The sequence below is a fragment of the Cydia amplana genome, chromosome 11 (genome assembly GCF_948474715.1).
Source record: "Cydia amplana chromosome 11, ilCydAmpl1.1, whole genome shotgun sequence".
NCBI classification, from domain to species: Eukaryota; Metazoa; Arthropoda; class Insecta; order Lepidoptera; family Tortricidae; genus Cydia; species Cydia amplana.
Genome location: NC_086079.1, coordinates 7,763,660 through 7,779,321, shown reverse-complemented (window position 1 = coordinate 7,779,321; position 15,662 = coordinate 7,763,660). Strand labels below are relative to the sequence as shown.

Below are 15,662 nucleotides of genomic sequence, written 5' to 3'. Positions count from 1 at the left end.
ACTGAGATGATTCTTAAGTTACGGTGCAGAGCAAATTAGCTTATCGTCGGGAGTGTTCATGGAGCATCTGTATGTTGGGAGTTTATTGTAATAATATTTTACGTTGTAGGGTTCCACCGGGACGCGGTTCAGCGCGTGGAGACGATCCGCCTGGCGCCGGCCGACCAGCAGGTGCTCGCCAGCATCGTCACGGCGCACGCGCCGCCCGCCTCCTACATTAAACACGTCTGCTATACTAACTTCACCAGGTAAGATTCGAAAAATGTAAACTAAATAAGTACAGGGGTTTCCACTGGGATGCAGTACGTGGAGACAATACGTTTAGCACCAACCACCTTGCAGCAATGTGCTGGACCAAAGTGCTAGTCATTATATGCCTAAGTAAGGGCTGAACTTTATTCGTATTCTGTTTTAGCCCAAATAAATCCTGATGGACATTAAAAATTCTCGAAGCTCGGTCACACTTTAGAAAAATTCCATACTCTGGAAGTGTTATTTTATAGCAAAATATTGGGTAGGTATTAGCAAAAATTTTCTCGAAATTCGAAATAAAATAAGATATCGATTCGTCCGTCCGACTCGGACTTGTCCATTTTTCCACAATTTAGAAGACAGATTAGAAAAGCGAACACAATAATAACACACACCTCTACTACCGCAAGTATATATTTTTAACAATCCACCCGTCAAAGTTCAAGCTATTAAAGCGGTTTACCTACAGTTCGATTTAGGGCAATTAATCGGCGAATGAATACAGAAGAAACGCAACTCTCGCATAAATCATCACCGAGTGCTGTCAACGACTTTAAACGTATGCCTATGGACTAAAATCACTGTACGAAGAGGGTCACAAACGAAAGGACGATGCAATAATTTTAATTTAGAGAGCAGGACAATACTTATTGTAAAATAGGCGAAAACTGATTTTAGTACCTATGCCTTTTTAGTTTAATCGTAAAGCGCTCTATGTCTACAAAGTAAAGCTATAGTAAGCACTTCAAGGCATGTGAGTCCCACTACCCTTTTTAATAGGCTCTATCACGTATTACAGTCTGCGATATAATATAAACAATCATTTTAACAGAATAAACTACGTAGTTTATGCTTAAGCTAGTAGCTAAATATTAGTTTATTTTATAGAAGTAAGTTTTCAATTCGTTACAGCGATGGAAAATAAAATAATTTTAATCCCTAGCTTAATATATGTCCTTTTACATGTTCATCTATTTTGTTTGTCTAGATACGTGTGTTAACTATCTAGTTTAATACCTACGTTTGTGATTAATGTATCAGCCAGACATTAATTGTAGCCGGCTATTAGAACTGCTGTAATTATGGCGGACGGACGGGACGTATCGACACGTGGAACTTGCTATTGTTTACAAATCACGACTACATTTTCAGAACGATTCTATGCAAATTTTCCTGTTTGCTTTTTTAATCAAACTTTTTTAAAACAAATCTAAAAATGTCAAATTAGGAAAACAAACTGAATCTAATACCTGAATTTGCGAATCTCATGTGTAGGTAGGTACTGTGTACAGAGCCCAATTAATGACAGGACTATATGCTACTTGTACTTCTACAGGGCGACGATCAAACTAAAACAAATTCTGCAATTTGACGTGTCGCCTGACGCATTGTGAATCTACACTAAAAAAATTATCATAATTCATAAGTAATATCCCAAACTTCACAGTATAACTTCAATTCAAATTACGGGCTAGCATTAACGGCATTATAATATAATGTGAAATGAAATTACTGGAACCGTGAAAATGTTGCTTTCGATAGTGTAATTTTGCGCTACATTAGGATTGGCAGGGGATCAGGCCAACTCCATTGTTGTTCTGTGCTCGACCGAGTCGAATAGGCTGAAAGTTTCTACGAAAACAGCTGCGATTTTATTTAATAGCTATTTTAGGTAGTGACCATCATCGCTTCTAAAAATAGATTTTCGCGACGCGACCGACTGGCAAATGAATTTTAGATGGCTGCTAAAATGATAACACTCAGCTCGGCGTTTTATTGTAGTTGCTATTCAACTATTAAAAGTTTTGCAATAATTAATTTTGCATTGCTTTATTGTCTGAACCGTTACTGATTATATATGTTCTATTTGTAGTATTTACCTTACATCTGGTACTTACCTTATATCTTTTTACAGTACATCTGGTGCTCCATTACGATACCCTGCGCGCTATAATAAGCACATTACGTAACTACGTCGAAAATTTAAAGGACCATAGGTACTGTAAAAATTTGTACGGTACACGTAATAGGTAATTTGCAACTCGTGTCGATTTACTCCTTTCGGTCGTGTTTTAAAATTCGCCACTCATTGCGAATTTCGCACTTGTATCGTTAATAAGTATTACCAACATCTAATAGGTACCTACTGACACATTTCATTTTACTTTGTATCAATGAAGATTGTGGTGTTTCCACTTGTGGATCAAAACTTGATGTACTCGTATACCTATTTCACCAGTATTCAACAAGTCCCTAAAATGTTTCAGGTTCGGTTACCCATCTCCGATCTACGTGAACGTGGTACGGGACCCGGTGGAGCGCGTCATCTCGTGGTACTACTACGTGCGGGCGCCGTGGTACTACGTCGAGAGGAAACGTGCGTTCCCCGACCTGCCGCTACCAGATCCTGCCTGGCTGAAGAAGGTATCTATTACTCATACTTCGGGCCCGGTAAAGGCTTCATACCGTAAATGTTCATATTCATGGTAAAGGTTACATGCAGTACTCGTACCTACTGCTGCGCGTTGATGCAATGTTAGGTTCCTCAGTAGGGGAAGTCCGGGCATAGTGAACACCTTTACCTTTGACTTGACATAACAGAAAAATTTAACGAGGAAGAAATGAAAAAAGTATCAATAATAAGTCTTTATTTAATAATCTTTTAATTTAAAACAACACTAGCCTCCAATGTTTAATAGTTGCTGCAATTTTGAACAAAACGTAAAAGAAGATATTTTATTCGCTTTGCCCAGGGTGCCGGGCAAAGTGAAACAGGCCCCCGGGCAAAGCAAATATTACTCATAAAAACTTAGTGAACTTAATAACTAAGTGAAAATTAATCAACATAAGATCATTTCAATAATATTAATTAGATAAGCTGTCACTAGTAACTTTTGATATATTTTCACTGATTTCATAAGCATAAGTCTTCACGGCATTTTTGAAGACATTTTAACACAGCGAATCCACGTTCTGATAGCCATTTCCATGACCTCTGTTAGCCAGGAGCCATTATCGATCTTTTTTTGATATTTATATACCATCTGTAACAAAATATTATCATGAAAAAAAAATTACCTAATAAATTCAAAGTGAACACGCTATCCGCTTTGCCCGATCCACTTTGCCCATTCAGTCAGTTAAAGATATTAAGAATTAAAAAAAAAAACCGTTGGATTGTTTTAAAAGAAATGCGTTGTAAAAGGAAGATACTTTAATAAGCAATAGAATCATCTTGAATTAAAATTCGAGATAATTATTGTGACAAAATAACATACAATGTACTTACCTTTCAAAATCGTATATTTTGCACTAAAAACACATTTTGACTCGTCACCGACGAAGCTCACAGCGACCGCTCCCTGTGACGCTTACCGCTCATAGAGCGAAGGATCCTGAACATCATATAGGCGCGTGGTGCGACAAAGTCGAATAGTTTAGGATTGGGAGCCCGAATTCGCTTTGCCTGGGGTGTTCGCTTTACCCGGACTTCCCCTACTGCAAAATGTTACCTTCGTACTGCATTGCGCGGAAAGGTTCCTCGACTTTCCGGTGGTTTTCGATCCAGTTTGGATATATTCAAATAAAATACAGACGGACAATTTATGTTAATTAAAGAACATTTTTTTTATCGTTTTGGTCTCAGCGTAGTAAAAGCGTAGGAATCGGCATAAGATACCATTTCGATGGAAGTCGTAAAAATAGGTAGGTAACGTCATTAACTATCTGACTAATAGTTGTAATTTAATGTCCTTAACTATTGCCATTAAAGTTAACTAATAAAATGATGGGTACTTTACGGTGTTTGTTATTTTTAATACTCTAAGTGCCAGTTGCACCATCCGCACTTGACAGACTGATGAACGTCACCCGGCGCGCCGCGGCGGTTTACTATGAAACTTTCCATACAATAAAACTCGCGCCCTTAATAAAATTCAATAGGTGATCTAAAAAAATGCTTTGTATTAAAAATTGTATTATTAAAAAAAATCGTTCTCGGATCGAAAACCACTTAGGCCAACCCGAAATTCATAAAAAAAATGTATTTGTTCCCATTACAAATTAATTGAGAGTTAAATTTCAAGACATTATTATCTATCCCATCTTGAAAGAACTATTCTAACATTTCTAACCATGTACTTGCGCAAAAAATTGTTTCGCACGACCCAGAGTGAGCAATCAACCATGCCGGAAAGAATCGCATACCTGGCGAAATTATACCAGCATTGAATATGAACCGTAGCACTTTATGAATCGTGAGGGCTCTGCTAAAGTGTCCGCCTACCGTCATTAGGAGAAGATGTTCGCAAAAACTTTGCACTCGCCTGTGAGCTCTTCTCTACTATTAGGTAAATAAGTGAACCCCTGACTCATAACGACTATGTGTAAGGTTCCTATCTAACATATCACACGCTAAGTACCTACATAAAGTCCACTTGCACCATTCCACTAATCCGGAGTTAACTGGTTAAACCTGGAGTTACCATGGTTACCAGTACAATTTGACATTAGGTTAACGGTTTAACCGCTCGACCCCGGGTTAGTGGGATGGTGCAAGTGGGCGTAAGCTGCATGTAGAAAAAAATAGTTGAGTTTCAGCTATACTCGAATCGTTCGCAAAATCAAAGCAGTCGTATTACGTGAATTAGGTATGAATATGAAAAGTACCTTACTACTGTAGCTGAAGAACAAATGAGCGTAACATCGGCGTGGCTCTAACAATACTGGTCGCCTAACTACGTCGTCCAGTGGTCTGTTGCAGGGATGTTGCGAACATCCGCATCCGCATCCGCAACCGCGGAACTTCCGCATTATTTTCAACATCCGCATCCGCATCCGCATCCGCATAAAATTGATGCGGATTTAATGCGGATGCGGATGTGGAACAGGTCGGTACAGAAACGTCTTAGCATCGGCGTAAGTGCTAGACTGCTAGGTAATTTAGTCGGTAACCAAAAAACATATTAGAAGCATGGACCTAGAATATTACGGACGGACTGCCACCTAAGACAAACTGTGACACTGCAATGGCGGACGGTTTGAATGTGTGCGTGTAGACAAGTGTTACCATGTAACACAAATTCTCCCCTAATGGTAAAACAATTATTCAAACAAACGTTAACTATCATACATGCATGTAAGCGTCTAATCTCCTTAGTATCGGGAAATTACCATACCGACCTAGTTTGAAATGCACTATCAATAATTTAACTATTTACCTAAACGATCTCTTAATACATAATGATTTAATAAGAAGGGTATCAATTACCCTACTTTCGGGAAATTACCCTATTCATGTTACTGGTCACACTCCTGTTTTGCAGTTTGATAATTTAAAAACAACAAATTATCGTGATTTTACGTACTAATTGATAAACTTAAGTATGAAAAGTTATTCCGTGACTTTTTTTCTTTCGATCGGTACAATTCTAGCAGGATTTAACTACGCATGCCGGCATATTTTATATTTTTCTTCGACATGTTTACTTCAATAACGTTTCGATTCATCTGACGGCAAACTGGTGGATGTGGGCTGTCAATGTGTGTGTGTCACGCGTAAATACTATGAAACAGGTGGATGTTGGAATCACAGTTGTGTTGTAAGCGAAACTCTGACCGTAATATTATAGGACCATGATTAGAAATGAGCAGTCAAGCGTGAGTGGGACTTAATGTACGGAACCCTTGGAACGCGAGTCCGACTCGCACTTGGCAGGTTTTTTGAAATAAAAATTACTAAAATGTAATATTTGACGTTTTTTATGGTGCTATCTTGACATCCGCATCCGCATCCGCATCCGCGGATGTGAGCCTTAAAAAATCCGCATCCGCATCCGCATCCGCGGATGTCAAAAAATCGGCATCCGCAACATCCCTGGTCTGTTGGTGTATGAATCAAATCCCGACGTCCAATAATAGGTACGACCCCTCGTTCACCTGCTCAATTAAATAGCCGTGTACATTGACATAGATATCCAGGGACTGGCTTTACGGGCAATAAAAATGAGGCATGACAGGGGCCAGTACAGCGGTGTGAAACCGCTACGACGTGATTGGTTGATGAGTTCGCATCACGCGCGCGATTATTCGCAACTATAGAGTATAGTTGCCTTAGACTGCACGATTGGCACGAATTTGTGAGTGACATCACTGATCTAGTACCATTTTTGGTGCCCGTAAGGCCTGTCCTGAGATATACGTCAATGGCCGTGTATCGATCGGTGTTCGCGATGAATCGCCACAATCGGTCACGTGCGCGCCCGTTAACTGCCTGCGCTAACGCATGCGCAAAAAACTGTAATTGGCAGGCGTCAAGGAAACGATCCAATACTTGATCATAGTTTGTTTTTACCTACGTCAATTTATAAACAAGCTTTTACTCGCGCCTTTATCCTTACCACCTATATATCCTTATCTTTGCCACCCAATACAGAACACAAATAAAAAATAAAAAGTTACCATTCAATTGTTTAGTTTAGCGTATTATTTGCCAAGGCAACACCTACGCGGGGGGGGCAGTCTTTCTTACTTAATAGATATTGTCGCTGTCGCTTTTTAGGGTTCCGTACCTCAAAAGAAAAAAACGGAACCCCAATAGGATCACTCGTGCGTCTGTCTGTCCGTCCGTCTGTCACAGCCTATTTTCTCCGAAACTACTGGACCAATTAAGTTGAAATTTGGGCCACATATGTAAGTTTGTGACCCAAAGATGGACGTGTAACGTAAATAAATGAATTTTAAATATGGAGGCCATTTTTGGGGGGTAAATGAGAAAATTAAAAAATAAAGTTTTTCAAACTATATCGTGTTACATATCAAATGAAAGAGCTCATTGTAAGAATCTCAAATATATTTTTTTTATAATTTTGGGATTAATAGTTTAGCAGTTATTCAAGATAATAGACAAAAAATGACCATCCCCCCCCCTGCCCTTATCTCCGAAACTAGTGGGTCTAAAATTTTGAAAATAATACACAAAATAGTTCTTTACCTATAGATGACAGGAAAACCTATTAAAAATCTGCAGTCAAGCGTGAGTCGGACTTAATGTACGGAACCCTTGGAACGCGAGCACTTGCACTTGGCCGGTTTTTTTTTTCATTTGGCGACAAAACATAAATGGTGACATCAAACTAAATGATGCAAATAATATTCAATCTAGAATAATGATGACATAGCAAATTAAATGCACGAAATTAGTTAGGTAGGTACCTACTTACGAGTTACCTCATTACCCCATCATTGAAAATTAAAAGTTAAATGCAACTGACTTTACAGTACATATACACTAGTGCGTAAAATAGCACTTTTCGTGCGTATGTCGAAACTTTAAAGTGCCATATGTACTATAAAACGTTGTTCGATACACGTGCGAATAGGTAATTCGCAACTCGTGTCGATTTAAAACACTCCCTTCGGTCGTGTTTTAATTTATCGCCAATCGTTTCGTATTTCCTCTTTTTCGCACTTGTATCGAAAATAACTATTGTCAATAAAAATTAACTGCATGGTATCGAATCGACAGCTCGTAAAATGTTACAAATGTCGGGTGTCTGCTCCTTCCTTTAGTAGCTTTTACAGTTCCACGATTTCATTGAAGACATATTGAATTTCGATTGTGATATTGTAAATCAATATTCAGACATGGTTTTCCATTTTTATAACGTCGTCGTAGGACGTCCCGTTATACTGACAAAAGTGATCTGTCACGACCCACGATTGTGGTGGGCTACTTACCTACTGGCTGCATGAAAAATCGATAATCACGATCTGATTTCAAATATTTAAATGCCATCAAATTGTTTTTAAATGAGAACAACGTTTACTTAAGGCGTCTAGAATTGATTTGACTGATAAGTCACCTAGTGGGTTTAGGGTAGTGGGTCAAACTTTTGCACTTTTGAAACAAAACGAGCAACGAATAAGAGACTATCATGCAGTATTAAATCACCATTCGATTCTAGCCTATCACATATTTTATCAAGATATCTACACCAACGTACCTACCTACTTGCAACTATACTTTTTCAATCCAATTTTAATAGGTACACCAGTAGCGCATTCGATAATAGACTCATATTAACATCTTTAAATAATGAAAACGGTACTTACGTGTGAATCAATTTAAACGTACCGTAAGTTACGTAACAATATGTAGGAGCACAAATAAATAGACAGCAAAGCATCATTAAAATGTTTTCGAATAGATGTTGGACGGATATTTGATGAGAAGAAAGAATAAATTAATTTGGTTTGGGACCGGGAACGTTAACTGCGTTCATTATTCGAGCGGGTCGCGTTGGCTGCACCGAGTAGCGCCGTAGTGATGTGCCATTCCTAGGAAAAATCCCTATTCAGAGGAACATTGCCGAACTTAGAACTTTGACTTAGAATCCAGATCCATTATTTGAGAACAAAATACAAAAAAAATTAAGAAAAAGTAACGTATCCCCAAAAAATAAATTCTGTTTGCAAATTTTTCTCGTAGTCACGAGATCTAGAAATACCTATTTACTAAATATATACTTACAACTTTAGTTGACAACCAAAACTTGCTTATAAGCAACAATACCTACATACTAATAATTATATTCCTTCCTATTAAAACAAAGCTTGTCTAACACGACTTGTGACTAAATATTTCCAAGAGTCTGGTTTTTTCAGTGCGTTTTAGTTTCAGTTTTTTTTTTTGCTAATCATGCAAAATAATTTGATAACGTATAAACAGAAACTGCATTTCAGACTTTTAATGTTATTTTATTGCCCGTAAATGCTTCTTTGTTTGAGAATTAATCCCGGGAATGACTATAATGGAAGGTGCATCGGACATCACTAGGCACGCAGTCATATTAAACGGAATTTGGAATTGTTTGCGTCCGTCCAGTCAAATTATCTTATGCCGTAACGTGTGGTCGTGCCCCTAATTGTAAAACGGTACCAGAGCGGGCACTAACTGCCCGACCAGCGCCCGCAGCGACCGCTGACAGCTCACACTATCGTCTTATGGAAATTAATGATATCGACAATTGCACGTCACTACAGATTTTTCCGTGTTAATTATTCCATTGTTAAACGGCCAGCACAATAGAGTTTGTGTGCTCAGACGCTTAACTTACAAGTCTTAGGGAGTCACCACACTTATCGACTCTAAATCTGATTGCTGACGCTGAAGTGAGCATTTTTTTCACATTATGTTTGGATGTCCGGCTGCGTGCGTTACTGATATGTAAAATATTTCAAGATATCGAGTGTACTTATTCAGCCATCGCCTCGAATCGTAAAGCTCTTATTTGTTTGATGGAACTGTGAGAAGAAAACAAATAGAACTAGGTTTTAACATTGAAATAGTTATTTTCGATACAAGTGCGAAAAAGACGAAATTCGAAACGAGTGGCGATAAATTAAAACACGACCGAAGGTTTTTACAGTACATATGCTACTTTTCCGCACTAGTGCGTAAAATAGCACTTTTCGTGCGTATGTCGAAACTTTACAACGTTTTACAGTACATATGGCACTATATGTACCTACTGTAAAACGTTGTTCGATACACGTTCGAATAGGTAATTCGCAACTCGTGTCGATTTAAAACACTCCCTTCGGTCGTGTTTTAATTTATCGCCACTCGTTTCGAATTTCCTCTTTTTCGCACTTATATCGAAAATAACTATTTCGATCGCATCAGTATAGCCCTCCAATTTCAGCCAGAGTGAGACCGAAACAAAACAATTGACTATTTGTTTAGTCCATATGCATTGATATAAGTGTATGCATCTTCCTGTTTTAATTCCATAACTTCGATATGTCTAGTGGCTCCCTTATATATTTTAACGATGTTACTTCTTTGCGAACCTGCAAAAAATAAATTAGTTTACCACCGGCAAAAAGCCTAACGTTTTAATTGGAAATTTAAATGATGCTCTTCTTTGGTAGGTATTTGCCAATATGCAAACTCCATATAGCCGGCATATTTGCATAATTGTGTTGCTACAACAATGGTTTACGTACGTTTAACTGTGGGAGATAACTATCTTTATCTACTAACTGCCAATCGTGGAGCACAGCGGTTCTAAGTTGATACATAAGACGATACGAGCACTTCGACACCGGATTTAAACTTAACTCAAATTACACTATAACAAGGATAACAGACATAAAGATAGATCTTTAGACAGCTATGCAATTTACTTAATGCTTAGCATATCTACCTATTGATATTAAGTAAATTGTTAATTTCCTAGCGCCATTTTGCATTTTATTGGGTACAAAAATTATGAAATTCTTGATGGTATTCGTAACTAGCTGTGTAGGTATCTATTTTGCAACGAGTAGGGTTGCTGATGCCGAATAAAAATATCGAAACCTTAAAAATCTCGCTAGACGCTCCCCGGACGAGCTCCATACTAGGATAAATCCGGAGAAACCCGCACGCATGGTGGCCTTAAGGCTTCGTCACACAGGCGCGTTTTCCGGGCGGGGCGTGAGCGGGGCGCGCCACTTTTACATATAAAACGCTCACGCCCCGCCCGGAAAACACGCCTGTGTCGAAGCCTTTAGGTAATACCTAATCGAGTAACACAACTTACGTTGATCTTATTGAAAATAGAAACAGATAAAAGTTAGTTAACAATTTCATCCAAGCCGTATTCGAAGATACACGCATCTACAAATCTTCATATCTGCACTCTCAATCAAGAAGAATCCAATCATTTATTTTAAAGCAACATACTAGATACCGAACTTAAATCACGTCAAGTTTCAAGCTACTTTAGTATGTTATTTTAAAATGAGAGCGTAACTTCCATTGTATGAGGACTCCTCTCTCTCTCTCTCTCAACCCCGACTACTCTCTAATCATCTGTACCTTTCTGTTTTCAGGACTTCGAGACGTGTGTGCTGAGCGGCGACCGCGAGTGCCGCTACGTGGAGGGCGAGACGCACGAGGGCATCGGCGATCACCGCCGGCAGACGCTCTTCTTTTGTGGACACGAACCTCAGTGCACGTCAGTATTTCTTTAATTTTTAGGGTTCCGTACCCAAAAGGTAAAAACGGGACCCTATTACTAAGACTCCGCTGTCCGTCCGTCCGTCCGTCCGTCCGTCTGTCACCAGGCTGTATCTCACGAACCGTGATAGCTAGACAGTTGAAATTTTCACAGATGATGTATTTCTGTTGCCGCTATAACAACAAATACTAAAAACAGAATAAAATAAAGATTTAAGTGGGGCTCCCATACAACAAACGTGATTTTTGACCGAAGTTAAGCAACGTCGGGCGGGGTCAGTACTTGGATGGGTGACCGTTTTTTTGCTTGTTTTGCTCTATTTTTTGTTGATGGTGCGGAACCCTCCGTGCGCGAGTCCGACTCGCACTTGGCCGGTTTTTTTCACTATATTTGAATGACAAATTGATTGGTACGTTTGTACGATTTATTGTTACCATAAACTTCCACCAATGCCGCTAAACGTTGCGGCTTAAAAAACGGTAATGTTCTACAAAACACCTTCAACGACTAAACATTTTTAAAATCTGTGTCGATGTCATTAAAATGGAGAAGCATCAAAATATTATCGATCCATAATAACAGAAGTAGGTATCGATAAGACCTTGTTGTCACTAGTCATCAAATACCTAATCTAGTCATCTACAAAGAGAATATAACCACTAGTCATCTACTGCAATAACGTCTATTTTTCAAGCTACTTTTCAAGCGCCAAAGAGATATTTAAGTACATGTCAGACTTATTTTTTTTTACCTAAAATAAAGTTTTTCTTTAGGTACACATATTTGAAGAAGCGCCGAACAACATCGCTTAACGAGTTAACGTACGGCAAATAAAAAGCTCCATGACATTCTATTAGCACCACAAAAACCGCCGGACGAGACACTGCTTGGCTTTTTACTTGCACGCGTTTTTATAAAGTACAACTAGATTTGCAATTGCCAAAATTTGTCACGTTGAGGCCATTTAAGTTTAAAATCCGATGTTGAGAGACGCCGACTATTATTGAGAGATTTTTATTTTATTTAACCATGAATGTGCAATTTTATTCAGATCTACATTGTTAACAGGCTCGGCATGCGTAAAGTTGTACTAAAAATATGATTTCTATAGAGTTCCCAGTGCTTTCAGATATTTACTACTTTTAGTGGCGTTCAATAGAGAAAACAAACGTGGCATCTTGTTAATTTGTACAAAATTGTACGAAGCATATAGATTGCGACATCTCACTAGATGACACTATACTACATCTCACTAGAATTCTTGGTCGAATTTAAACAGTGACCTCTGGTTTAAGAGCCAAATCCCAGTCCCTCCAAGCAAAAGCTAGACTAGGAAACTCGCGCGCTAACTCACACCGTCAAGTTTGAATTCACGAAGTCACGATAAATGCACAGTATACGACAGAGATGGTGCTGTATTATCTAATTGTTTAGTATAAAATGCCCATCTTTTTCGATAAAAAAAACTTAGTGGAATGCCTCCAATACTAGAAAAGTTAACTATAATTGTTTTATTGAATGTTCCAGGCCGTTTAACAGCGTAGAGGCGCTGCAGCGCGCGAAACGTGTCGTGGAGGAGCAGTATGCTGTGGTCGGCGTGCTCGAGGATATGAACTCTACCCTGTTGGCTCTCGAGCGATACATCCCGCGCTTCTTCAGCGGCGCGACTAAGCTGTATTGGGGTGAGCCATCATCATCATAACAGACAAAGAAGCATGTAGTAAGAGCAGTATGTCGTGGTTGGTGTGTTGAGGTGTATGAACTATACACTGTTGACTCTCGAGCGATACATCCCGCGCTTCTTCAGCGACGCGACTAAGCAGTATTGGGGTGAGCCATCTACCATCATCATTCATCATCAAGTTGAAGCATGTAGTAAGAGCAGTATGCTGTGGTTGGTGTGTTGAGGTATATGAACTATACACTGTTGACTCTCGAGCGATACTTACATCCCGCGCTTCTTCAGCGACGCGACTAAGCTGTATTGGGTGAGCCATCATCATCATAACAGGCAGAAGCATGTAGTAAGAGCAGTATGCTGTGGTTGGTGTGTTGAGGTATATCATGGTAGGATCTCTAGCGATACATCCAGCGTTTCTTCAGCGGCGCGGTTCATCATCATCTAATATAATGGTAAAAGTTACAAATTGACGCCTGCCGGATGTGGATTAGCAAAGTGCATCAAATCTGGGTGTCGGTGCTTGCATGTACCTACGCCTGACGTTTCAACGCGGCAATCTTACAACTGTTTCGATTCAATTCTATCATGTCGGAATTTATTTCTGTATCTGCATACTTACATGTCCATAATATATATAGAAAAGAAAAAGTTCAGGTCGTGTCATACCCTAAGGTTAAGGAGTTGGCAGAAGGTTAAGGAGCTGTGAACACAGCTCCTAAATATAAAGAAGAAGAAGATAACCTAAAGGCTAAAACCTGTGAATAACTTTCATTTTCTACAATACCTATCACATTTTAAAATGTCTATCTACTCCATTCCAGAGGAACTAAACACGTTCAACCGCATCAACCGCAACGCCTTCAAGCCGCCGGTCTCCGAAGCCGTCAAGAACATGGTCCGCGCCAACTTCACCCGCGAAATTGAGTTCTACGAGTTCTGCAAACAGCGCCTCCATCTGCAGCTCAAGGCGCTCAGAGAACCCGGCTTAACGATGCCGGTGTCGCAGCGGGTCAAGCGGCGCGCGATCAAGAGATTCAGACGAGTGTAGCGACTACTGTAAACTGGCCGTGACGAAATACCTGAGATTTGAGTGTTAAGCATTTTTTGGGTACAACGTGAGGCCAATGGACATTTGTGCTAGTTGTGAGACTGTTGAAAGCAGTGCAAACGCTTATAAGTGTATTGATGAGTATGAAGGAATCGTTGTTAGGTCTTGTTGAGTACATGTACATACCTATAAGGGCCCGTTTAGACGATGCGAGAACTCGCATGCGAGTTTCATTACATTGCGGGTTTTGATCGGTCGGTTGAATTGGACGTAACCAACAGTCAGCAATGTAACTAAAATCGCATGCGAGTTTGCGCGCCGTCTAAATCAGACAAGTTAGGTAGGCAAATCGGAAAGTTGAACATGGTTAAGTGTATTCAACCTTAACTTCCTTAGTTTTCTGACAGTTGTACCTTAATACCTATATTATATTTTCAAGATTTGCTGGTGTATTCCCATTTGTCCTCACCGCACGTGACCGCCGCCATACATAAGGCAGGACAAATGGGAATGATTTATATGAATACATACACCTTTTACCATCTGTGACTGGTGGGGATGCAATTTATCAAGGAAATCGACAGTTTAATCCCCTGGATCCAGATTTAAATTTCCTGTAGGATGAGCTTTTCGTTATATTTAGGAAAAGAATGTAGGTAACAACGGTGCCGCATGCGTAGCTTCATTGACATTGAAGAAATTGTAAACAATTTGGATATACACAAGTAGAACAAATTTAGAATTTATTTTATACCTGAAAAATTCTTGAGTATTTTCACTAGACATAGTAGACATAATATTTATTAATTATTGAAGTAGGTATTATGTGTTGCAAACTTAATCTACTTTCTAGGGTTAGGTACATTTGATAATGGGGCCCAGTGCTTTGCCTGGCAAGCTCGGCCATTGCAATATACATGATTCCTATATACGTTGGATGGTAATATTAATATTTAGCAATTAAAACTACTCACGTTATCACTTTCACTTAAAAATAATAATTTGATAAGAAGACTAAAATCGTAATCATACGAGCAAATACCTACATTAAGCATCAAAACAAACAATATCTTTTATTTATATTATGTTTTGTATAAAAATAAGTGGCCGTTTCTAAGAGAGGTCTTGATCCCGATAAGCCGTATAATTAATTCAATACGTCACTAAATATGACGTTTCCAAGCAATAGATACCGCAATGTCTGCAGTTAATAAGGTCGATTTCTAAACGAATCCTTATGGAATTAGCGCCTTATTGACTTTAAGTGCCTACCTACTCTTTTGCTTTAAAACTCTACCCATTATTTTGTTAGGTACCTACTTATAGAAATAATTGGATGAACTTATTTATTTTAGAATCGTTATAATAAGTTAATAGTAATGTTTTGTATTTCACTATCATCCAAGCATTGTGATATATTTTTTGCCTTCGTGTAAATATAATAAGTTGGCTTAGTAGTTGTAATAATGCGTACATATTTGTACGTAAATAAGTTGGAATTAAGTAACGTTTTACCTTTAAGCTAAACAATTAAGTTAAACATAGTTACTTGTACAGTTCTAATACTAGTGTCATTTATAGATGACGACAGTTAGAAATAATGTTTTATTATTTCTGAGCAAATGACATGTACTTATTACATTTATAATCAAATTACGTCGTTTCATTTACAGAA

At 38.7% G+C, this 15,662-nt stretch overlaps 1 protein-coding gene across 5 annotated transcripts in view; it reads left to right on the top strand.

The window, feature by feature from the left end:
- Window positions 1–14,140, top strand: part of LOC134651955 (heparan sulfate 2-O-sulfotransferase pipe) — a 91,275-nt gene extending 77,135 nt beyond the window's left edge. For all 5 annotated transcript variants that reach the window (XM_063507095.1, XM_063507096.1, XM_063507093.1 and 2 more), the window contains exons 6-10: window positions 110–248; window positions 2,520–2,676; window positions 11,131–11,255; window positions 12,786–12,940; window positions 13,761–14,140. In XM_063507095.1, the coding sequence (XP_063363165.1) occupies window positions 110–248; window positions 2,520–2,676; window positions 11,131–11,255; window positions 12,786–12,940; window positions 13,761–13,987 (803 nt within the window). In that variant the 3' untranslated portion in view covers window positions 13,988–14,140. The remainder of the gene's footprint in view (window positions 1–109; window positions 249–2,519; window positions 2,677–11,130; window positions 11,256–12,785; window positions 12,941–13,760) is intronic.
- The last annotated feature ends 1,522 nt before the right edge of the window (window positions 14,141–15,662 follow it).